The sequence below is a fragment of the Mesoplodon mirus genome, assembly GCF_964341445.2.
Source record: "Mesoplodon mirus genome assembly, chromosome: 5".
NCBI lineage: Eukaryota > Metazoa > Chordata > Mammalia > Artiodactyla > Ziphiidae > Mesoplodon > Mesoplodon mirus.
Window position 1 is genome coordinate 15663331 of NC_138980.1, and position 25078 is coordinate 15688408.

Here is a 25078-nt window from a genome sequence, read left to right on the forward strand (position 1 = left end):
CTTTACATTCCCACAAGTGATGTTGCTCCAATCACACTGATATCATCAGTTTTTAAAAACTCTAGCCATTCCAGTGACTACCAGTGGTATCTCACTCTAGGCTTTTGCCCTCCAGACATTTGCCAAATCCTAAACTGCAGAGCTTAGGGAAAGAGGTCATGAGACCAAACAGAAAGCCAATAGGCTCATAGACCAAAAAACTAAGCAGAGCTTAGATTGTGGTCTCCAAATATCATTTTCCATAAAATGATACTATGGCTCCTTGGAGAAGTCTTTCTAGATCTAAGACAGGAAATGTCTATCCTTACATCAACATCTGTGCCTCTGTCTTGAAACAAAACACAGATGGCAAATATGCACATGTAAACATGCTCAACTTCATTAGTCATCGGGGAAATGCAGATAAAAACCACTGTATCCATTTGAACAGGCTGTTATGCTGCAATAAAAGCCTCGACATCTTGGTAGCTTAACACAACAAAGATGGTTTCTTACTGTATAGAAAGCTACAAAGAATGCAGCATCTATCTTAGTGAGAAAAAAAGATGGATGATCTACAAAACTGTAACTTTTCTTGAGCATATCAAAGAACTGAGGTCACAAGGCAACCAGGGAAAGTGAATTCTAATAAAGAACAAGCCCCTGCAAGGAGAGAGAGGGCACACCAACCATTGGACCTTTGGCAGAACATGGCTGAAAACGGCAGCTACCGTACAAGTGGTGAAGAAAGCAACCAAAGTTTGAGCAGATCATTAGAGGCAAAGTTTGGGATACCACGTCAGTGTGGAATAGCTGGAGTTCCCAGACACAAGGGGTGATCACACACACTGGCAAACTCCTTCCCATGGGTCGCCAATGGGAGCCTGTGAGAAAAACTGGGGGCAGGGCAGCAGACTGGAGACTGCCAGTTCTTGCTGATGCAGGAGTGAAGGAGGTGGTTGGTGCCTGCCAGGGGATGAGTATAAGGTCTCATCTACTTCCTTAGAAGTAGCAAAAGCAAAATTCTTCAAAGCAATAGCTTTCTACTGCTGGGAGAGGGGAGCCCCTCACTCTCAAGGCCCAGATAAAATCCACGGTTCTCACCCCCAGTACATGGAAAGATCCTCTGTCTTTTCGTGTAGTCACTGAGGAACTCAAGACTGATAGGGAACCATCATCTATTTTTTATTTTTTTAATTTTATTTTATGATTTTTTTTTTTTTTTTTTTTTTTTTTTTTTTTGCGGTACGCGGGCCTCTCACTGTTGTGGCCTCTCCCGTTGCGGAGCACAGGCTCCGGACGCGCAGGCTCAGCGGCCATGGCTCACGGGCCCAGCCGCTCCGCGGCATGTGGGATCTTCCCGGACCGGGGCACAAACCCGTGTCCCCTGCAGCGGCAGGCGGACTCTCAACCACTGCGCCACCAGGGAAGCCCCATCTATTTTTTAAATTTATTTTTTATTGGTGTGACATTGGTTTATAACATTAAATAAGTTTCACATGTACATTATACTTCTACTCTGTGTACACTGTGGTACCCTCAGAGCACCATCATCTTGAATGTTACTGCTACTATGGCATTGGAAAAGAGAGTTCTGACATTTTGGGAATTGTTTGTTACAGTAGTTAGCAGTACTCACCCTAATACGTTGGGAAAATGCAGTTAAATATTACACCATTTTTTCTCCCTTCCCCTAGCAGCAATAGATCTTTCCCTACGTAGCTCCTGGTGAGTTCTGAGGGCACCACAGCTGGCTTCTTCATGTGACATTATTTTTAGCGTTTTATACAGTCAAGATTCATTTAGATTTACTCAAATATTTTCAATTTCTGGTATTCTTCATTCCTTCCTGAATTTCGGTGTTTCCATATGGAATTATTTTTCTGTGCCTGAAGAATTCACTTATGGCTGTTAATTCTGTTTTTGTGTGTATGGATTTATTTTGTTAGCTCCCTCCTTCTGTCATAATTGTATTGCATTTAAATTTTATCATTTTAAACTCCCTGACATTGTTATTATTTTACCCCATGGTTGTTTACTTGCACTGACCCACGTATTTTTACTACTTTGTTGCTCTCTATTCCTTCTGATATCTTGGATTTTCTCTCTGTGATCATTCTCTGACTACCGTAAGTTGATCCTTTAGAATTTCTTTTCAGAGGGTCCGTTGGTGATCATTCTTAGTTGTTTGGTTGTGTGTTTGTTTGTTTTTGCCTGAATACAGCTTTATCTCATCCTAACTTTTTTTTTCTTTTCACTATAGAAAACTTCAAACATATTCAAAGTAGAAAGAATAGTATAAGCTAGTACTCCTGTACACCCATCAGTCAGTTCATGTTTGAACAATCCTGTTATATGTATACCAACACCCATGGACCTGGATTATTTTGAAGCAAATTCCAGGCATCTTACCATTTTAACTTTTTAAACAACCACCACATCCACTGTCATTCCTAATATTACATCCAATCAGTGCTCATAGTTCTCCATCATCTCATGCTTTTTGTTAAGCTGTTTGTTTTTGTGGGTCTTTACGTATACAATCTATATGAATTAGGATCCTCATAAGTCCATACACTGTAATTGGTTGATGTGATTTGAAAGAAATTTAACTATTAATCTATAGATCCCTCTTCCATCTTTTTCTTTTCTTGTAAATGTTTATTGAAGAAGTGGAGTCATTTTCTTTTAGAGCTTTCCACAGCCTGGGTTTTGTTGATTGTGTCCCCATAGTGTCATTTAACATGGACCTCTGCTGTCCTATTTCCCTGATTTATATTTTCTATAAATTGATCAAATTCAGGTTTGATTTTCCTCCTCATTCTTTTAAAAGAAGGTGGAACTCACATAATATAAAATTACCTATTTTAAAGTGTACAATTCAGTGGCATTTAGTACATTGACAGTGTTGTTCAACCATCACCTCTGTCCAGTTTGAAACATTTTCATCACCCCAGTGGGAATCTTTGTATCCAGTAAGCAGTCACTTCCCATCACCCACTCCCCCAGCCCCCAGCCCCTGGCAATGACTGATCTGCTTTCTGTCTCCATGGCTTTGCCTCTTCTGGATATTTAATATAAATGGAATCATACATTTGACCTTCTGTGCCTGGCTTCTTTCACTTACTATAAGGTTCATCTACATTGTAACATGTATCATTCCCTTTCATGGCTAAGTATTTCACTGTATGGATGTGCTACCATTTCATCTGTCCATTCATCAGTTGACGGACATTTGGGCTGTTTCCACCTTTCGCCTATTGTGAATAGTGCTGCTATAAACATTTTGTACAAGTATCTGAATACTTGTTTTCAGTTCTTTTGGATGTATATCTAGGAGTGGAAATGCTAGGTTATATGGTAATCTCATGTTTAACTTTAAGGAACTTCCCTTCAGTCTTGAAAGATGATTTTACTGAGTGTATAATTTTAGCTTGGCTATGATTGTTTTTACACACTGAAATAGTATTATGTTATGTTTTGGTTTCCATGTTGTGAAGAAGTTGATTGTTAAGTTTAATCATTAGTCCTTTGAAGATAATCTTTCTTCTCTGATTGCCTTTAAAACCTTTGTCTTTGGTATAATGCAGTTTCACTCTGATGTGTACATATATGTATTTCTTCTTATCTCAACTACTTAGGACTTCAGTCTTTTGAGAGGTAATATAGCATAGCTATTAAAAAGCAGTGATTATTGCCAGACTAGGTTCACATGCTGACTTCACTATTAATTAGCTTAGTGACTTCAGGAAAATTACTTAATTTTTCTAAGCCGTTTAAAAAAAATTTTTATTGATACAATTCATGTACAATATTATACAAGTTACGGGTGTACAACATAGTGGTTCACAGTTTTTAAAGGTTATAATCTATTTATAGTCATTATAAAATATTGGCTAGGGAATTCCCTGGCGGGCCTGTGGTTAGGACTTTGCGCTTTCACTGCCAAGGGTGCGGGTTCAATCCCTGGTCCAGGAACTAAGATCCCTCGTGCAATGGGGCATGGCCAAAAAACATATATATATATATTGGCTATATTTGCTGTACAATATATCCTTGTTGTTTATTTATTTTATACATAATAGACTGTAACTTGAGCGTGTTTCTTAATCTGTAAAATAGGTATAATAATCTCTACCTCATAGGATTGTATGATTCATCTTCAGACTAAATGAGTTAATATATTAATACACTTAGAACAGTGTAACATGTTACTATGTAACATGTAGTTATGGAACCGTTCACCTTGATAATGATGATGAGCACAGTCTGTGGGTGGGTGTCTTTCATTGGTTTTGGAAAATTCTCAACCATTTCTTTTTTGGCTGCTCTGAGTGGCTTGTGGGATCTTATTTACCCAACCAGGGCTTGAACCCAGGCCACAGCAGTGAAAGCACTGAGTCCTAACCACTGGACCGCCAGGGGATCCCCATAATTTTAATTTTTTATCGACTGTTTCCTGTGATGCTTTGATGTAGGAAGACCTTTACTACCAGAGCTTCTCTCTATCCAACATTCTAATTCTGAGGCAGAATTCTGTCTTCTACTTCAGGTTGCCAGAGTCTTCAGCTTAAAGGGCACCATAATGAAACTGAAGCAAGGATCGTTTCTGTGGTACCTCTATCTGGATAAACTGTATTGCTTATTATCCGTGAGAAATGTGAAGGCTTTGGTGGAGTATTTTCACCTTCTTGATGTGCACGGCAAGAAAACCTTGAATGGTTAGTACTTTCAGAAATGCTTCCTCTGGGTCATTACCTGGTTTTTAACGAACGTGCAGGAAAATTTACAGAACCAGAAACTATTTCATTAATGTATATATCTTCTAAATGAAGCACAGAGAAAAATTGCCAACTGAGACTTGAAGGCAGTTCTGTGAGGAGGATCAAATTGCAGGCTCTGGGGTTAGGTCCTCCACCCATTATTCCTTGTTGATTTGGAGAACATCATCATCCTCTTTTAAGTCTCATTTTCCTCATCTGTAAGTGAGGCTTCTCATAATGGAGTCCATCTCACAGTTGGAAAAAAAAGATAAATGAGATAATGCATGGAAAATGCTTAGCATGGTGCCTGGCACACTGTAAGGATTTATAATAAGTGTTCCTTATTATTACAATTATTCCTGGGGACTGAGCCCCACTCAGGCATTAACCCTCAAGACTCCCTTAGCAAGACTTGTCATCTATCGAATGGGAGGTTTGAATCAGGTGATCTGCAAGATCCCTTCTAATTCTTGGTACTTGTGAGTGACCAGAGAATGCTGATGATCTCGACCCTGCCTTTGAGTGCACAAACTAATAGAAGACCAATTAAAACACTTTAGGTTTTTTTTTTTAAATATTTATTTATTTATATATATTTTTGGCTGCATCGGGTCTTAGTTGTGGCATGCGGGCACTTTCGTTGCGGTGCGCAGGCTCTTCATTGCCGCATGTGGGCTTCTCTCTAGTTGTGGCGCGCGGGCTCAGTAGTTGTGGCGCACAGGCTCAGTAGTTGTGGCGCACAGGCTTAGTTGCCCCACAGCATGTGGGATCTTAGTTCCCAGACCAGGGATCCAACCCGTGTCCCCTGCATTGGAAGGCGGATTCTTAACCACTGGACCACCAGGGAAGTCCCCTAGGGTTTTTTTGTTTGTTTTGTTTTGTTTTCAGGACTGGGGATAAATAAGGTGTCCGACTCATTGTGACCTGAGAGAGATGTCATTTATCAATAAGGAGTTTCTTCCATAAAGATATTTTAAAGAGTTCATTTAATCTTTATAAAATAATAAAAAGATACTTTAATTTTCTCATACTTTCATGCCTCCAGTTTACACACAGTATGTCACCAAATATTCACAATAACCCAGTCCTAGGTAAAGCAACTGTAGGACACATAGATGTAAACAGAAGATCTGGGACCAAAACCCAAAGCCCACACTCTTAGTCTCACCAGCGTTTGCTGAGCAGAGTCTGATCTCCCTGGTAACTAAATCACTCCCTGGTGATGCAATACCCAAGAGATAAAGTCATACTTGTGTCTTCTGGTCACCAAGGGACTGGATGGTGACCTGAAAGAGTGAAGGCATAGCCTTGAGTTTTGCCTTCCAGGGAGATAGTGACTTAAAGCCTTGGAGACTTGAGTGGGCCAGAGCCAGCTGATTGAAAAACAGTATTTGTTAAGTAACTACTAAGTCTCACAATAAAACACTTCTCAAGGAGCAAATGTCATGGTGTTTACACATGGTGTATTGTTCCCAAGTGCTTGTACCTGGTTGGACTCATACCTGGTGGGACGTGGGGAAGGAACATCAAGAGGCCATCAGAAACCCCCAGATCATGACATTGTGACGACTGGTTTCACTGTGCACTTAGCCAGCTTCAGCCAGGACTCCAAACCACACAGATGTGCTTTACGGATTTAGTGGAGCCATGTCTTATGCAGGAGGTAGTCTCTGTAATCAATGGGCAAGGAGAAATCACATGTAGACAAAGCTACACTTGAAAATCCCTGAAATCCCCTGGGTGATTTGTACATACAACCTGTACAGCCATATATCACTGTGTAAACGTATCACCATGTTTGTTTCTTCCATCGAACACTTCCTGAGGCAGATGATTAGTGAGTGGAATTTCAGCCAAAAACCTTCCCTGTCCTTTAAATTATAGTATGTTTTTTCTCTGATTGTATATGACTGTATATGCATTAACTAATGTGCAAAAGATATGGCTTCACTGTGGAAAGAGCAAGGCTGTGGAGTCAGACGGACCACATCTGAATCCCAGCTCTGCCACTCAAAGTGTGGTCCACTGACCAGCAGCTGCCGCATCACTTGGGAGCTTGTTAAGAATGCAGACTCAGTCCCATGCCAGAGTTCCTAATCAGAATTGGTGTTTTTACAAGATCCTCAAGTGATTGGTATGCCTATTATAGCTCAAGAAGCCCTGAGATTAGTTACTACCTGAGACTTATTGTAAAAGGCTGTGTAGGGTTGTCAGGGTTCAGTGACATGTGGCACTTAAAGCGCCCAGCGTCTAAGATGCTCAGTGATAGCTCCTTTTCCCACATCACTGAATGCATTTGCTTTATGTAAGCATGAGGAAAAGTGATACTTTTACAGAAGTGGAATGATTTTTAAATTTCTTGTTTTAATTCTCTCAAGTGAAAGGCCCAGGTGAAATGTCAGCTTTTCCAAGAATGTGTCATAGGCCCCCAGTGAGAATTAAACTCTTCCTTCTATGTACCAGGAGCACTTTGAGACTTTTATTTGTTACGTATACACACCTGTCTGCTCCGTCGAGCATGTAAGCTGGGCTCAGGAACCAAGCCCTATCCACTATCTCCTTCTCCACAAGTCCAAGCACAGTGCTTTTCCACACAGCTCAAGGGCAACTGAGGTTTGAGAAATTGTGGAAGGTATAGTGGCAAAGCCGGAAACAAAATATTACTATGGCCAGGTCAACAAGCTTCCAACATGACAACCATTTATGTAGTTCCCAGATGTTTAACATTTCAGAATAATGCATCTCATCTCCTTACCCACAGATGTGCTATTCTACCACTTCCTTCATCACGTGACTGACCTGAAACGGAAGCAGATCACAATTGTGTTTAACATGCTGGACTGGAATGCTGTGGGCGAGATTGGTTTTGACCAGTTCTACGTGCTGGTTTGCATACTGCTGGCACAGGAGGCAAGTAATGAGCCAGGCTCTGTGGAGCAGAGGGGGCAGGGCTCGGCTGGTGTCACCATTTTGCTAAAGGTAGCACCGAATTAAGAGTGCATCCGAATTCTTCTTTTCACTTGAACCAGGAAGAAAAAAAATGGTGGGTTCCTTTTGGTTCCTAAATGGCCCATCTATGACCTAGGAGTTTCCAAAGGTTATCCAGCCCCCCTCCCACATTGCCTTTATAAAGAACCAATCTCATCCTGTCCCATCCCTCCTTGGCATGCCCTTCCTTGCCCCTTCTAGCTGGTGGGTCTTAAAATAATCACCAGTAATCCTAATTGCCTCTCTTCCTCAGTGATCCCTTTTCTCAGAGAACTTTCTGAAGGAGATGAATGATAAAGACAAGACACACCCTTCTTTGGGTTCCCACCTTACCTGGTACACACTCCTAGTGTGTATTTACCTCTCCCACTCCTTGAGGAAAGGCACCTTGTGCCAGCATTTTACTGCCAGTGCCACAATTTTCATAAGTAGATTTTCACTGAACATAAGGAAATACATTCTAGAGACTAGAGTTCTGTCTAGCAGAACCAATCACTACAGGTGGCGTAAGTCCCCCCTGAATGCAGATGCTGAAGCAGGACCTGGTACATTGACCATAGAACCCTTTCAGCCCTGAGCTGCTATAATTCTGCCTTTTGCTTTTAGCTCTCTAGGAAATGGATTAGTGAATATATGAGTCTTGATGTCGCAAGTTTAGAAAGTAGCACCAACAACATGTTTACATATTTCTCTCAAAGCAGAACCATTTGGAAGAGCAATTTATTTTCCGCCATTCCCGGCCTGTTTTTGAGCTGCTTGACCTGGATGGGGAGATGAAAATTGGCCCATCCAACTTCCACATGTACAACTTTCTCTTCAATATTAAAAAACAGCAACTCAGAGACCTGTACCATGACTCTGACATCACAGGTGACTATGTAAGTGCAGATCCCTAAAGTGTGGCCCAGCAGCCCCTCTGTACAAAGGTAGAGGACCATGTCCTGCTACCTACAGTGAAGACGGGGGAGGAAGAGGGTGGGAAAAACCTACTGGAGCGTGTCATGGCTCTGGGATCATAAAAAACTAAAGAGATATATAGGCCTGTGAAAGAGAGAGGACTGAAAAACTAAGTGCTACATCACAGAATGTGGATATAAAATTATAGAAGTTTGGAGATTCTTCTCCAAATTTTGCTTAGAAGTTCAGTTGAAAGAAGGAAATACATTAATATGGTAGAAGTTGGTCTTAGGGGAAGGGTTTATAGATTTTAATAAGCAGAAAGGAAGAAATTCTTAGGTGGGAACGCATGAGCTAAATCCCAAGAGAAAACAACTGTGGCAAAGACAGTGGATCCTGCCTATTTAAAGAGGAAGTCCATGTTGACTAGCAAGTGAGAGCTAAGGTTTACGGTTTAAAAAGATGGATCATACTCTGAAGAAGCTCAGATGGCAGCCTGACAGAGTCTGGACTTGATGTAGCAGAAGTAAGAAAGTGACCCTTGGTGCCTTGAGTCTACAATAGACTCTCTGTTCCTGAATCCTAGACTACAGTTAGACTATAATTATGTCCTAATTACTGGGCCTCTTAATAGAGTTTCCAAGGTTTAAAATGAGAAATGATTACAATCCTGCTGTCATCTGAAACAAAGTATCAAAGCCTTCCTGAAATAACTTTTCTTTTTGCCCCCCAACACAAGCGTCTTAATTACAAGGAATTTAAGCTGTTTACTATCTTATCCATGGACAAATACCAGGAGTCAGAAAGCAGTGAAAGAGGAGGAAGAAAGCTCTGCCCGAAAAGAACGTGTCACAAGTTAATGTGAGCCAAAGAGAGAGTCTTCTTGGAATAAATGATTTTGAAAGTGTAAGTAATTACAGTTGTTAACATCTCTAAAAATAAATTTAGAACATCAAAGTAGATATCTTTAAATTGATTTTTACACATGCGGGGTTCAGATAAGCACTCCTCAATCGGCATATTCTTAACTTTAATAACCTTTAGACCTCACAAATGACTCACAGTTATGTAATGTGAAGTAAAAACTTTCTCTTTGTTGACATGTCCCAACTCTGCTGCTGCTTTTCAGATCAACTCTGTCCATTAGGTCCCTGTGTACCCAAATAATTACCAACTCTTACTGGAGCCAAGCAGTTGGAAGGTGATGCTTTCCTAACATTTGTCACTAGTGGTCCAATACTTTCAGAATTCTAATTCTCCCACTCCTTAGGCTAAAACAAACTTCAAATTGGCAAATGGTGAAGTGCCTCCAACCATAAGGGAAACTGACTTTTAAGGATATGGGGACTGTGTTCTTCCTAGAATTTAAATTACTCTTTGATGAGTTAAGTGCTTAAGCAACTATACCAAATCTACTAGGGTGAAATAATTATTACATGCCCTTGTATAATTCTATTTTTTTGTATAATTAATGCCTTGAATAATGTTTAAGCGTCTTTAGCATGGGATTTGTGAATCCTCCCAGACTACTGTGATGTTAATGATGATAACTACCACCGAGTAAGTGCTTGCAATGGGTCAGGCAGGGGCTTTAGACGCATGACTTTATTTATCCCCTAACCCTGCGAATTAAGTGTTATCCTCAATTTACAGATGAGGAAATTGAGGTGTCAAGATTAAGAACCTCAGGCTTCCCTGGTGGCGCAGTGGTTGAGAGTCCGCCTGCCGATGCAGGGGACACGGGTTCGTGCCCTGGTCTGGGAAGATCCCACATGCCGCGGAGCGGCTAGGCCCGTGAGCCATGGCCGCTGAGCCTGCGCGTCCAGAGCCTGTGCTCCACAACGGGAGAGGCCACAACAGTGAGAGGCCCGCGTACCGCAAAAAAAAAAAAAAAAAAAGATTAAGAACCTTACCCAAGGTTCTTAATGACTCACTAGTGGCAGGACCAGAGTTCAAATTCAAGGTCAATTAGACGCTTGTACTGAGAACAAGTGATTTCAGTAACTCACTTCAGTCTTAGCAGATTCTGTTTAAGTTTTAAGCTGGCATTTCACTGACTCAGAAACCCCTTCTACCTAATGCTAATTACCACATCTCCTTCTACCATAGATTTCTGAGGGACATGTTTGGTGATTAAAGAAATACAGCTCATTTACTACAAACCAAGAATTTCTTAAGGAAATAATATATGCAATATAACTGACCGTAAGGCATTCAGTGAGTTCCAGAGTACTTAATAATCAAAAATCACTTTGTCAATGTGCAACAGACAAGAATACTGCCTAAGACTGTCATTCATAAGTCACACGTAATAACTGAAATCATGTTAATTACTATGAACATTCTCTATATTTACTCTTTTTTTTTTTTTTTTTTTTTTTTCTTTTTGCGGTATGCGGGCCTCTCACTGTTGTGGCCTCTCCCGTTGCGGAGCACAGGCTCCGGATGCGCAGGCCCAGCGGCCATGGCTCACGGGCCCAGCCGCTCCGCGGCATATGGGATCCTCCCAGACCGGGGCACGAACCCGTATCCCCTGCATCGGCAGGCGGACTCTCAACCACTGCGCCACCAGGGAGGCCCTATATTTACTCTTAATAGTCATGAGAGTTCGATAACACACTTATGAGTAATGCTTAGCAGCCAAAACTTTTGTCTTCCCCACAACGGTACTACAAAAACTAAATGGAGCTAGTGGGAATCCCCTGGCGGTCCAGTGGTTAGGACTCCATGCTTTTGCTGCTGAGGCCACGGGTTCAATCCCTGGTCGGGGAACTAAGATCCCGTAACACAAAGTAAAACCACCTGACACAGGTTTCCACCTAGACTGTCAAAGATCAGTAAGTTGGTCAGGGTGACGCAGTGGTTAAGAGTCTGCCTGCCAATGCAGGGGGCACGGGTTCAAGCCCTGGTCAAGGAGGATCCCACACGCTGCAGAGCAACTAAGCCCATGTGCCACGACTACTGAGCCTGTGCTCTGGAGCCCGTGAGCCACAACTACTGAGCCTGAGTGCCACAACAGCTGGGCCTGCACGCCTAGAGCTGGTGCTCCACAACAAGAGAAGCCACCGCAGTGAGAAGCCTGCACACTGCCACTAAGAGTAGCCCCTGCTCACCACAACTAGAGAAAGCCCGTGCGCAGCAACGAAGACCCAACGCAGCCAAAAATAAATAAATAAATAAATGTATGAAAAAAAAAAAAGTTGGTCAGGGTATAGGAAAATAAGAGCAGTCATATTGCTATAGTATTAAATTGGTTAAAATCTATTTGGAGGGCAATTAAGCATCTACTCCCTAAATGTATATACTGTTTGATATAGCAATGTACATAGATGTAAAGATGTAGCTATAGAAAAGGACATTTCACAGTAGCATGGTTTATAGTACCAAAAGACTAGAAACAGCCAGACTGACCTGTGGTACTCCAGACAATGGAATACTACTGCACCTGTAAGAGGAATGAAGCAGATCTAGCTCAACATATATGGAACAATCTCTAAGATTAACCATTTTAGAGAAAAATCCAATGTACAGAATAGCATATATTATTTATGGAAAAAACAGGGTAGGGCGGGTAAATGTACTCACACTAAAATAGTGGTTCTCACATTGGGATCCCCAGACTAGTAGCGGCAGCATCACCTGAGAACTTTTAGAAATGCAAGTTATTGGACCCCACGCAGACCTACTAACTCCGAACCTCTGGGGGAACAGCACAGCAATCTGTGTTTTAATAAGCTTTCCGGGTAATTCTGATGCATGCTGAAGTTTGAGAACCACTGTGGTAGAGCATCTTTAAAGATATCCAGAAAACTGGGAGCAGCTGTTACCTCTGGGGAGAAGAAATGGGAGATGAAGAACAGGCATCTTCAGAGCGACTTTTCACTTCGGTATGTTTGGATTTTTTTTCCCATGTGTAGGTATCACTTATTTTAAATAAAAATTAACAATCAAAGCCTACCACTTTGATCCAAAATGGATAAAGAGATGAGCTCAGTGCTTCTGAAAAACTGAATTATGGGTTTTGGTTTACAGCATGATTCTTAAAAGAAAAAAACAACCACCTATTTGAGACCAAGATTTCAATGCAGCAAATAAAGTATATCTATAAATGACCATGTATGGTTTGACATAACAGAGCCTAAGTTTGGTAGTAATGAACTTGTTAGTTACTGAGCTGGGAAGTTTTAAAAAGGGAAAAAACCTTGTTAGAGGTTTTTTTTGTTTTTTTTGTTTTTAGAATGAAGCAGATTACCCTTATTGTGGAGAGTAATAATAATTAAAAACCCAGAATAAAGGCAAAGACAAAGAGAAAAATTGAACTTTTTTTTTAAAAAAAGCACAAAAACCCTACATACTAAAATTGTACACATCAAGTATTGGTCCAATCTTATATCAATCTATTTACAATTAAACAGCACCATGGTTTTCTTACCTAGGTTAAATGCCCAGAAAATTGTTAAAGTACACGTTCCTTTAAAATAAAATAAACTATTAAGAGAGCTCCAATCCTCAACAAAAATACTTCTACCAACTATAGATTATTATATCACCAAATTTACTTAAGGAAAATAGATTTGAACACTTTTTTGTCCTCCAGTTGACAAACTTTGAGAGATGTTGCTGTTCAGTGTGACACACAAATTAATAAGGAAACATTCTGATGACAGGGGCATTACATTGAAATACCCTCACCTATCTCCACCTCCATATATAAAAATACTCCTTTGGAATTAATGCTGCTGTTGCCTCTTGAATTTAGATTCAATTATCAGTAAACCTAAATTAAATGTAGCCACAATCTTTAAAATGATTGCATGAAAAAGAGAAGCAGTTAAAGCTCTCAGAAACATGATATGTTACAATTATAGATATGTGCAATCAGGCTATAGGAAATTTAATAGTATTTTAAACATTACATTTAAACTAGTTTCATTTTGCCATTAAAATTAATAATGGTGCTTCACACCCAAAATACATGTGAAGGTTTGATTATTTCTCATTTGAGAACAACGTTAAGTGTCTTCTTGCCTCTACTTCTCCATCTCATGGATTCTCAGGGGTTCAGAAATCACGTGGTAGTCCCCTTCTCACTTATGGGACCAACCATGAAAAGGCTCCAAATTAAATATAATCCTTGGCAGCTTTGTTCCAGTCCTAGTACAGAAGAATCAGGTTATCTCACCAAATTTTTCAGTCCTCTGATATAATCTGCAGATGCTTCTTAATTTGCCTCTTTGCTAGGAAAGATGAGAGAGGAAAATTCTCATCCACCACAACTACAGGTAACAGTGAACTATGGAAAGCACTAAAGTATAAAGCAACGTATCATCATTTGGTCTCACTGTCGATGTTTAAGTAATGTCAGTAAATCTTTCACTCTAGCAAATTATGAGTTGAAATTTTTTCTAAAAGATTGAAGACAGGCACAATTCTCCCAGGCACAGACAGAATGGGTTTTCCTTATACCCTTCCTGCAAATTGGGGGAGAAGAGATAATTACTTTATTATCCTACAGTAGGAAGAGCTGTACTTGATTCCGTGCATTCCCTGGGATCCCCTTGAATCCCTGGAATGATTCAAGTACATTCCCAGCTGTACTTGATTCCATGCATACCCATGCATTTGGGGGCACAGTTAGCTCTGAAAAGTTCTAAGCAGAGTAGGTAGATCAATGAAGGTTTTACACAGTAGTGTCCTTCTAAGCCTGGATATGAAACAGCTTCATTATGTAGACATTTCAAAATACCTATGCAGCAAGAGGACAACAGACTTTTCAACTAAGTTATCAGTTGAAAGTCAGAGATCTGAATGCACTGACTAAATTATTGCCTAGTGTTCCAGAAAGGTGCCTGCCACCAACGTGCTGGAAGGCACCAAAATTTAGTGTGAATGTAAACAAGGAGCTCAACATATGGGGATGGGGAAAGCAATACTGAAACACAATTTGCCAGTCTCTACTCCTTTATGGCTAAATATTAATTGAGCAAGGAATTAAGACCAGAAAAGAAGAGAACCTCAAGTACTGCTCTTTTCAGTTTCCATTTTAAAAAGCTCAAGTTTTATAACTGTTATTAATGATTTCTGGAAATTGTATTTGATTTTTTAGGAATTTTGTATTCACAGGTGCTTGGTGCTGTTCTGCATGGATGCAATGTTCTATTTACAGTCCAAATCATTTAAATACAGCCATTATATAGTTGTTGGGTATTTTAAAATAAATGGTTATCTATTTCTTAACTGCCTCTTGAATTAGAAACTGTAATTACATGAGTCTCAAAGGCTGGCTCTTTGTGTTTTATTAATTATTTTCGTTGGTCTCCATCACAGATGGAAGTTTTCACTGGTAATTCCTCAGAACTAAATCCATTCATAAGGAATTCAGAGCAGTGAAAATAAATTTCACGCCGTAGAGCAGGAAATGATAACAACAACAGTAAAAAGGAGCAGGAGGGATCTGGGGACAGCCAGCGGGGCCAGTTCAGTTCTCAACTGGTGTTGGGTTTTGCAAAGGTTGGCTCATTATAACCTGTACAACATAGTCCTTTGGGATCTTCAGCTCTTCCAACTTCATTTTGTCGGTGAGAGGTCTGCCAGAAAAGAACCACCGCTGACTGCCCGGTTCCACTCCTTCTGCTGCATGTAGCCGCCTCTTCATGTGGTACACTGTGTCTGTACTGCGGACCACAAGTTTGAGGTCCTTGCCGGTGGAAAGGCGCAAACGGAGCTGAGATTCATACCCCGAATTGGGTGGGGGCTCAGGAATATCCAGAGTCTCTATGTCGCTCTTTTCCTCTATCATGTTGATTGGTGGTGCCAAGCAGTAGACTGGAAGCTGATACCTATTCCCCAGTTCATCATAGCACTCTGTAAGTGCACCTTAAGAAAGAGAAGATATGAAAAAGAGTTTAATCTAAATGAATGCATTTTTCTTTACATCTTGCAAAATGTTCAAACATCTCATTGGCTTGCCACTGTAGAGAAAAAAATGTAAAATAAGGCCAATCTCTGTCAGTGATCATCAATAATCATTATCAAGACCCATGACCAAATATTTGAGTGTATATCAAATTTTACATTAACCAGGACCCTAGCTCCTTGCCCTCACTTCTTCTAAGTCATTTCACACCTAATTCACACTTTTATTAAAAAAGGAAAAGAAAGCACACAAAATTCCAATTTACTAATATTATCAATGCTTAGACCAAAGTAATGGGAGATGCCAATTACATTGGGATATCTTTTTAGGAAATGAATCAGCTAACCTTAAAAAAAAAAAAAAAAGGCAAAAAAACCCAGATCCCTAAGCTCAATTCTCCACAACACAGTGTTCCAGAGTGGTTCTCTTGGTGCCTAGACTTCCTAAGTTGAAGTACTTGGCCAGAAGTCCTCAGTCCAAAGAGATCACAAACTAGAGATGACAAGCTTACCAGCTGCCACTGTCTCTTGGCTTATGTATGGATCTCATTAGCACGACTACCACAGAAATGACCGAGGTGTTTTATTTAACCCTAATTAGTCAATCTGTTACAGAGAAGCTTTGAGTTAAAAAGGAAGAACAAAAGAGGCATGAAGTTTATAACTTGCTAGCTCAGGGGAGGGGGAAAAAGTGTTTATGGTTTAAAAGAAGGTATTCATGGTTAATTTCTTTATAAAGTATAAACCATTGTAATTACCAGAGCTTCCCTTGGGGAACTTGAAAGCATACTTCATGAATGTTTTATTTTAAGGTTATTCATAATGTGTCTTTTGCTCAAACTGGAACATTAATGTCAGCTGATTATCAATTTGGATAAAAACCAAAAATATCTACCATATTCAGAACACTCATACACAGGCTAATGAATATGGGGCGTGGACACTGAGAAATGGTTACCAATGAACAAATGAGTTAATAAACTGATCTTCATCAACAGGCTGAAAATCCAAAGCATCCCAAATGAGACTGGAACAGTCACTAGTCCACCAAGGGTTGAACTGGGCCTGCTTTCTAAGTTACATAAGATGGGCTGGGGTGAGAACTCAGGCACCAAGCAATAATACGTGCAAATCTCCTCTTTCCTCTGTGTTTAAAAATAATGTTCAGGGGCTTCCCTGGTGGCGCAGTGGTTGGGAGTCCGCCTGCCGATGCAGGGGACACGAGTTCACGCCCCGGTCTGGGAAGATCCCACATGCCGCGGAGCGGCTGGGCCCGTGAGCCATGGCCGCTGAGCCTGTGCGTCCGGAGCCTGTGCTCCGCAACGGGAGAGGCCACAACAGTGAGAGGCCCGTGTAACAAAATAATAATAATAATAATAACGTTCAGCCTCTGTGTTATTCACTAATCTGAACACTGCTATGACTGTAGAAATAGATATGCTTCAAGCCCAGTTGTGATCACCAGCAGTTCCCTACACTAGTAACCATCACACTGCAGTATAAATATTACTTATAAATAGTCAGTTGTACAAACTTCACTGTTTATATACTTGATATAGCCTTGTCCTAAGGCAAAGAAACCTCACTGCCTTTCAGGTGGGCTGACCATTAGGAAAACTAGCAAAGAGAAGGTGGAGAGTTCACTACAGACTCATCATCTCTCTCAGGAAAATACCTTCAGATATATATCCCACTGATACTGGGGCGTCAGTAATGTCAGCCTGATAGGAACAAGAACATATATATTTACATAACTGTTCTGCTAGAAAAACATTCTCTAAGAGAGGCACCATTCTAAATCATTACTTGGAATCAGGAGACCAAGATGATATTCCCAGCCTTGTTATTAACTAGGTGTACAACCTTGAGCAACATTCTTTAACCTGTAATACTTCTCTCAATTAGCAAAATGAGGCAGGATAAAAATGACCTCTAACGTGATTTCCAGGTTTGCACATGCTGCTTCATCTTCATGCACCACAAGAGATAGAAAATAAAAGTGCAAACCAAAGCTGTCAAACTACAGGCAGAACAATGTCTTGACCGAAAGACAGCCTATATTTTTAGCCTCCCTAGAAACCAGGACGAGGTGCCATGGCAGCCTCTAGAGCAGTGCTGAAACAGTAGTGCATGCCAAGCTTAAAACAAATGTAAGGCAGGCACTTTGCCTGCCTTTTTTAAAAAGGCACAGCAAGTCAGGGGTTCAGTTTTCAGACTCAAATGGGTGAGAATAAAAACTCCATTGAAGAGGTACAGCTGAAGATGGCACTATCTTCTTATTCTAGCTCAGGCAGCCTCCCATCTATGAGGCTGGAAATCAGCTATCCAGACTCTATTGCTTAGAAGCTCCCATATTCCAATATTTTGGGGAAAGGTAACTTGCAATTTATTTAACATGAAGTTTTCTGGTTTATTCCTTTCCTCACTCCTACCAGTCAAATTATACTGTAGTCTGAGTTATAAATATGCTCTAGTTTTAGATTAAACAAAAAACTAAATAAGGGAAGAATTCAGGCCATGAAGTCAAATATTATTTAATTACATTTTTAGGCTGCAGTTTTATGGGTTACCCTCTCCCCAAATTAAATATCTGGGATCATAAAGTATCAATAAAAATAATTAATATAGCCCAGAGCTGAATATTACCCCAAAATTACCTATTCAGGGCAAAATGATTCCTCTGCAGGCTCAAACTCTTTTGAATAATATACTCCTAAATCCTCCACCACTTTATGGCCCCATATCTCTTTATTCAAGAAAAAACTGCTCTGCTAATAGTGGTCTCTATCACACAATCTCTTTAGGACTTCATAAAGATCACTAGAAAACAATTCTCGCGTTCCAGAGTTGCTGCATGAACACTTACTAAACACCTGGAAGTGTGTAGGATATGTCACTGGCACTAAGTAGAGAAGGTTACAAGAGAGCCAAGATGGTCCTTGACCCCCAGGAGCTTATAATCAAGGTGAGCAGACACAGCATACCCACCAAAGATTTAAATACAAATTGATACACTGAAAATCAAACATAGGAGCTGAGATATCACACAATAGAAATGTGACTAGAGTTGGTAGAGCCAAGAAGGAAAAATTCTGTAGACATAGTGTGTTCTAGGCATGACACAGAATACAAATGTAGGGCATCCGAAGAAATACGAATGATAATGGAAACAAGAATTAGTACAAGAGGGACTTCCCTGGTGGTGCAGTGGTTAAGACTCCGCACTCCCAATGCAGGGGGCCCGGGTTCAATCCCTGGCCAGGGAACTAGATCCCACATGCTGCAACTAAGAGTATGCATGCCACAACTGAGGAGCCCTCGAGCCACAACTAAGGAGCCCGCTTGCTGCAACTAAGACCCAGTGCAACCAAATAAATATTTTTTTAAAAGAAGAATTAGTACAAGTAGGGAATAACAAGTGGCTCTGCTGAGGTGGAATACACAATCAATGGTGTGAAATTACTAAACAGGAGCAATAGTGAAAACCTGATAGGAGGGTTCAGGAGTTTAGACTTAATACCCTTGGAAATTCTAGAGGAGGCTAGTATAGGTACATGTGGCTAATACAGGTCCATGAGTCATTCATCCAACAAATACTGAGTGCCTACTATATGCCAAGCAGTGTTTCAGGTGCTAGGGTTATGCTAGTGAAGAAGACAAAGCCTAAAGATTATTATTTGCATGAAGGGTGAGTGTCTGACTGGAATCAGGGGGCCCTGCTAAAATGACTGGCTGACTAACAATGGAAAGAAATGGATCTGAGAGAATCGGTGGTAAGGGGCGAGACCTAATGATACGGTAGGAAACGCGAATCACCTAACCAGGAAATGAGAGTGACATAGAATTTAGGGTTACAAGATTCTCTGCTTGGATTCTTTCTTTTTTTTTTTTTTAATTTATTTATGTATTTATTTTTGGCTGCGTTGGGTCTTCGTTGCTGTGCACGGGCTTTCTCTAGTTGTGGCGAGCAGAGGCTACTCTTCGTTGCGGTGCACAGGCTTCTCGTTGCGGTGGCTTCTCTTGTTGCGGAGCACAGGCTCTAGGCGCGCGGACTTCAGTAGTTGTGGCACACGGGCTCGGTAGTTGTGGTTTGCAGGCTCTAGAGCGCTGGCTCAGTAGTTGTGACACACGGGCTTAGCTGTCTGCGGCATGTGGGATCTTCCTGGACCAGGGATCGAACCCATGTCCCCAGTACTGGCAGGCAGATTCTCAACCACTGCGCCACCAGGGAAGCCCTCTGCTTGGATTCTTAACTGCTTCAGGTTCAGGGAGATACTTCAATTGAGTTATCTGAAGGTAACTGAAGAAGCATATTGAGAAAAGGGTAAAAGCAGTTTGTAGAGTAATAATCTCAAATGTATAAGTTTAAACATAAAAGCAAATATTTAAAGAGGGCTTACTCGCTCTAAGCACTTTACATACATTAACACTTAATCCTCACAACAGCCCTCTAAGGTAAGTCTATCATACTCATTTTACAAATGGGAAAATTTAAGAAAAGAGAGGTAGCTTGCCCAGGGTCAGAGATAGTTAAGTAACACAGTAAAATAATCTGATTCCTGAAGAAGTAAATGTGTAACATAGGGATAAGGCTATAGGGCTTGTGACAGCTCTACAAGACTCCCAGGTTAATGATATGGTTAAGGAGAGGAAGAAATGTGCTTGGAAAAAGGCAGAGGACAAATACAAGAGGGATGAAGAACCAAATGCGAATCACAAGGAGCAAGAAACCAACACTCCAAACGCAGCCCAACAATACATTTGCCAGTGATGTTAGTGACAGGTCAAAGAAGGATCTGGAAGATGAGGCAAAAGAAAGTGGTGACTAACAAGTTTCAGTGCTGCGAAGCCACCACATGTAGTGACAAAATGGACCTATTACTATCACTGTCTCATCTATGATATTTGAGAGCAATGTGTATAAAACAGGGCATGGTTAGAAGAGAGTTTTGCTTAAAGAAACACTATATTTAAACACAGAAGGGAAGGAACCACTCAAAAGTTGATAACATAAGGATTTTTTTACGTTTCCAAAAATCACTCCTAGCTACGTTTGCATTTGCAATTTACAAAAGGTTTTTAATCATCACCCACTGGCCACTGACGGTGCAGTTCACCTAATAATTCTTCACTAGTTCTAAAGACATTCTAGCCAGGCTTGCTTAGATTGCTCACCTAAGTACACTTGTCTTTTTTTCCCCTTCTCCTCAAAAACCCATTATAGGCCTCACTCAAGTCCTAGCAGAGACAGATGGCCACCGGGATAAATGACTGCCAGGCCACTGCTTCCGCAGGTCAGGAAGCCCTGAAAGCTCCCCAGGGTAGGAAGAAAGCTGCCAAGACTACCTTCTGTTCTGATTTCATACAAAATTTTTTGAAGTTGTTTTTATTTATCTTCTATCTACATGACTGGCTCAGATGTTCTATTTTCCTTGGTCAACTCTTTTTTAATTAGGCTTCAAAATATTTCACAAGAGGGGCTTCCCTGGTGGCACAGTGGTTGGGAGTCCGCCTGCCGATGCAGGGGACACGGGTTCGTGTGCCGGTCCGGGAAGATCCCACATGCCGCGGAGCGGCTGGGCCCGTGGGCCATGGCCGCTGGGCCTGTGCATCCGGAGCCTGTGCTCTGCAACGGGAGAGGCCACAGCAGTGAGAGGCCCGCGTACCGCAAAAAAAAAAAAAAAAAAAAAAATTTCACAAGAAACTTATAAAGACTAAATTATATACCAAATAATAAAAATAGCTTTAGTAAATGCCAGAACGTCTAACACTTTACTCTTTCTCAAGTAGTCTTTCAGGTTAAAAAGAAAGACGTCTTTTTAAGAATTCAAAGGCCTCACTGGTTTTCCCTCTATGTTCACTCCTGCAAGACTGCAGCTCAGTCTTAAAATTTTTACCACGTGAGACTTGCAGAGCTACATGAACAAATCTGCAAAAGTTAAAAATAAATTTTTATTTAAGGAAACTTTTGAGGATATTAAAATGTTACCTTGATTGTAGTGATGGTTTCATGGGCGTTTACATGTCAAAGCTGATCAAACTGTACACTTTAAATATGTGCTGTTTAGTGTTCTTCAATATACCTCAACAGAGTTGAAAACATTTAATATTTTTTTTTGACTATAAGGTATTTTTTTTTTTTGCTTTATAACAAATTTAATCAGTTATACATATACATATGTTCCCATATCCCATCCCTTTTGTGTCTCCCTCCCACCCACCCTATCCCACCCCTCCAGGCGGTCACAAAGCACCGAGCTGATCTCCCTGTGCTATGCGGCTGCTTCCCACTAGCTATCTACCTTACGTTTGGTAGTGTGTATATGTCCATGCCGCTCTTTCACTTTGTCACAGCTTACCCTTCCCCCTCCCCATATCCTCAAGTCCATTCTCTAGTAGGTCTGTGTCTTTATTCCTGTCTTACCCCTATGTTCTTCATGACATTTTTTTTCTTAAATTCCATATATATGTGTCAGCATACAGTATTTGTCTTTCTCTTTCTGACTTACTTCACTCTGTATGACAGACTCTAGGTCCATCCACCTCATTACAAATAGCTCAATTTCATTTCTTTTTATGGCTGAGTAATATTCCATTGTATATATGTGCCACATCTTCTTTACCCATTCATCCGATGATGGACACTTAGGTTGTTTCCATCTCTGGGCTATTGTAAATAGGGCAGCTATGAACATTTTGGTACATGTCTCTTTTTGAATTATGGTTTTCTCAGGGTATATGCCCAGTAGTGGGATTGCTGGGTCATATGGTAGTTCTATTTTTAGTTTTTTAAGGAACCTCCATACTGTTCTCCATAGTGGCTGTACCAATTCACATTCCCACCAGCAGTGCAAGAGTGTTCCCTTTTTTCCACACCCTCTCCAGCATTTATTGTTTCTAGATTTTTTTTTTTTTTTTTTTTTTTTTGCGGTATGCGGGCCTCTCACTGTTGTGGCCTCTCCCGTTGCAGAGCACAGGCTCAGCGGCCATGCTCACAGGCCCAGCCGCTCCGCGGCATGTAGGATCCTCCCGTACCGGGGCACGAACTCGCGTCCCCTGCATCCACAGGCGGACTCTCAACCACTGTGCCACCAGGGAAGCCCTTGTTTCTAGATTTTTTGATGATGGCCATTCTGACTGGTGTGAGATGATATCTCATTGTAGTTTTGATTTGCATTTCTCTAATGAGTAAAGATGTTGAGCATCCTTTCATGTGTTTGTTGGCAGTCTGTGTATCTTCTGTGGAGAAATGTCTATTTAGGTCTTCTGCCCATTTTTGGATTGGGTTGTTTGTTTTTTTGTTATTGAGCTGCATGAGCTGCTTATAAATTTTGGAGATTAATCCTTTGTCAGTTGCTTCATTGGCAAATATTTTCTCCCACTCTGAGGGCTGTCTTTTGGTCTTGTTTATGGTTTCCTTTGCTGTGCAAAAGCTTTTAAGTTTCATTAGGTCCCATGTGTTTATTTTTGTCTTTATTTCCATTTCTCTAGGAGGTGGGTCAAAAAGGATCTTGCTGTGATTTATGTCATAGAGTGTTCTGCCTATGTTTTCCTCTAAGAGTTTGATAGTGTCTGGCCTTACATTTAGGTCTTTAATCCATTTTGAGTTTATTTTTGTGTATGGTGTTAGGGAGTGATCTAATCTCATACTTTTACATGTCCCTATCCAGTTTTCCCAGCACCACTTATTGAAGAGACTGTCCTTTCTCCACTGTACATTCCTGCCTCCTTTATCAAAGATAAGGTGACCATATGTCCGTGGGTTTATCTCTGGGCTTTCTATCCTGTTCCATTGATCTATCTTTCTGGAAAACATTTAATATTTAAAACATACTAGCAATCTGATATAGAAAACGGTCCTCCCAAAATTAATTAAGAAACTAGGAAAGCAATATCCCAGAACTGCAAGGCTTTTGTCACATTGGGGGTTTCTTCCAAGGATGAGAAAGGACGTCTTTATTCTCGACTTCACTTTTCTAACTGATCCAGAAGGCATGAACTCTTCATAAAACATGACTTCCTAAGACAACAGAAGACCTAAACACATAAGTGAGTTGGACACAGCTAAAACGGAAAAGAACACTGAAATAACAGAAAGAATGGGAAGGAAAGAAACAGTGGGTTAGACCTATGATTCAGGCCAGCCCACTGTTGAGCCTGACAGAGGAACAGAAGACTGGAGAAGCAGTAAATCTGATAGAAGCAACAGTGGCTTTGGAGCCATCACACCCAAATTTTAATTTGAATCCTAATCTTGGACATATTCAGTCTGTTTCCTCAAGGACTATACTATCTACCTCACAAAGTAGTTTTAAGGATTAAATAATAAAACACATGCAAAATTGACTAACACATATAATAAATCCATTGAAAACACTCAGTAATGTCAGTTCCCTTCTCATACAAGTTTTAAATCTCTGAACCAGACTTATGGAGGAGAGCTCACCAATAGCAGTATCACAAAGGATCAAAGTTTCATAATGTTTGAGTCCACTGCTTTACGCTTCATGGGGTCCTTTACAAACCTCACAATAATGTCAAAAGGGCCACCGAAATGACCCTTCATCCAGGTATTATGAGCCGTCTTTCAGGACTAACAAATTACAGGCTCTCTCATGCAAACACTTTGCTGGGAATTATATTAAGCTTATGTCTGATAGTCAGGCTTTAGGAGAAGCAGGTTCAGTTGTCTCATCCCACCAAATTAGCTATTAAGACTGGGATTCAGAAGTACCAAGTCTATCATCTCTTCTAGCAAGCACAGGTGAAAAGTGGCTTAGTTTGAATGTATTACCAAAGTCTTATGATGGTTAGACCATGATTAAGAGCTTGTGTAACATTTGGCCACATTTCTAACAGGACACTGATCTTTAATTCCAACTCTTTAAAAGGACCAGAGGAACAGACCCGCAGCACTCGGACACTGGTTTATTTAGCTGACCTGGCTTTACAGAAGTGCAAGTCGGTGCAGTACACTTCCTGGGACCACATCAGAAACCCTGCTTTCCGCCCACCCCCACCACCCAGAATGGCAAAGAAAGGAGGTCTTCTTCAGAGACGAGCCTACTGACTCAGGGACGAACTCCCACCTCGGCTATTTGAGGCCCTTTGTTGCTCTACCTGAAGAAAAAGGGTGACAGCAGCCGAGGAGTGGGTAAAGCTACGCTGCGTAACTCCAAGTCATTTGTCTTTCGTTGAGGAGAGAGAAAGGAAAAGGATATAACATTTAATTTATGATCAGTCAGTCATCAGATCCTTTATTAAGGCCCCATTTCATTTCTAAACACAAGTCTGGTAAAAACCCTCTGTCTCTCATGTATGTACAATTTTCATGCTTTCGTTCTTAAGTTTTATGTTCATGAATTAAGTTTATTAAATGACAAATTCTTATAGGGACCTTTAAAGGAATCAGAATTCATGGCTTGCTTTTTTTTTTAAAAGGTTTTCTTTTTTTCTTTTATTTATTTTAGGCTGTGTTGGGTCTTCGTTGCTGTGTGCGGGCTTTCTCTAGTTGTGGTGAGCGGGGGCTACTCTTC

General features: G+C 40.8%; 2 protein-coding genes across 4 annotated transcripts in view; one reads left to right on the forward strand and one right to left on the reverse strand.

Moving 5' to 3' along the window:
- Positions 1 to 4564: 4564 nt before the first annotated feature.
- Positions 4565 to 24518, forward strand: EFCAB9 (EF-hand calcium binding domain 9; the record flags this gene model as incomplete). Its single annotated transcript, XM_082623870.1, has 5 exons — positions 4565 to 4700; positions 7504 to 7652; positions 8432 to 8608; positions 9367 to 9533; positions 24434 to 24518. The coding sequence occupies 4 exons, from the start codon at positions 4565 to 4567 to the stop codon at positions 9490 to 9492; spliced, it is 588 nt and encodes a 195-aa protein (XP_082479996.1). The 3' UTR covers positions 9493 to 9533; positions 24434 to 24518.
- The window catches only part of UBTD2 (ubiquitin domain containing 2), a 61381-nt gene continuing 49239 nt past the window's right edge, over positions 12937 to 25078 (reverse strand). For all 3 annotated transcript variants that reach the window (XM_082623868.1, XM_082623869.1, XM_082623867.1), the window contains exon 3: positions 12937 to 15503. In XM_082623868.1, the coding sequence (XP_082479994.1) occupies positions 15106 to 15503 (398 nt within the window). In that variant the 3' untranslated portion in view covers positions 12937 to 15105. The remainder of the gene's footprint in view (positions 15504 to 25078) is intronic.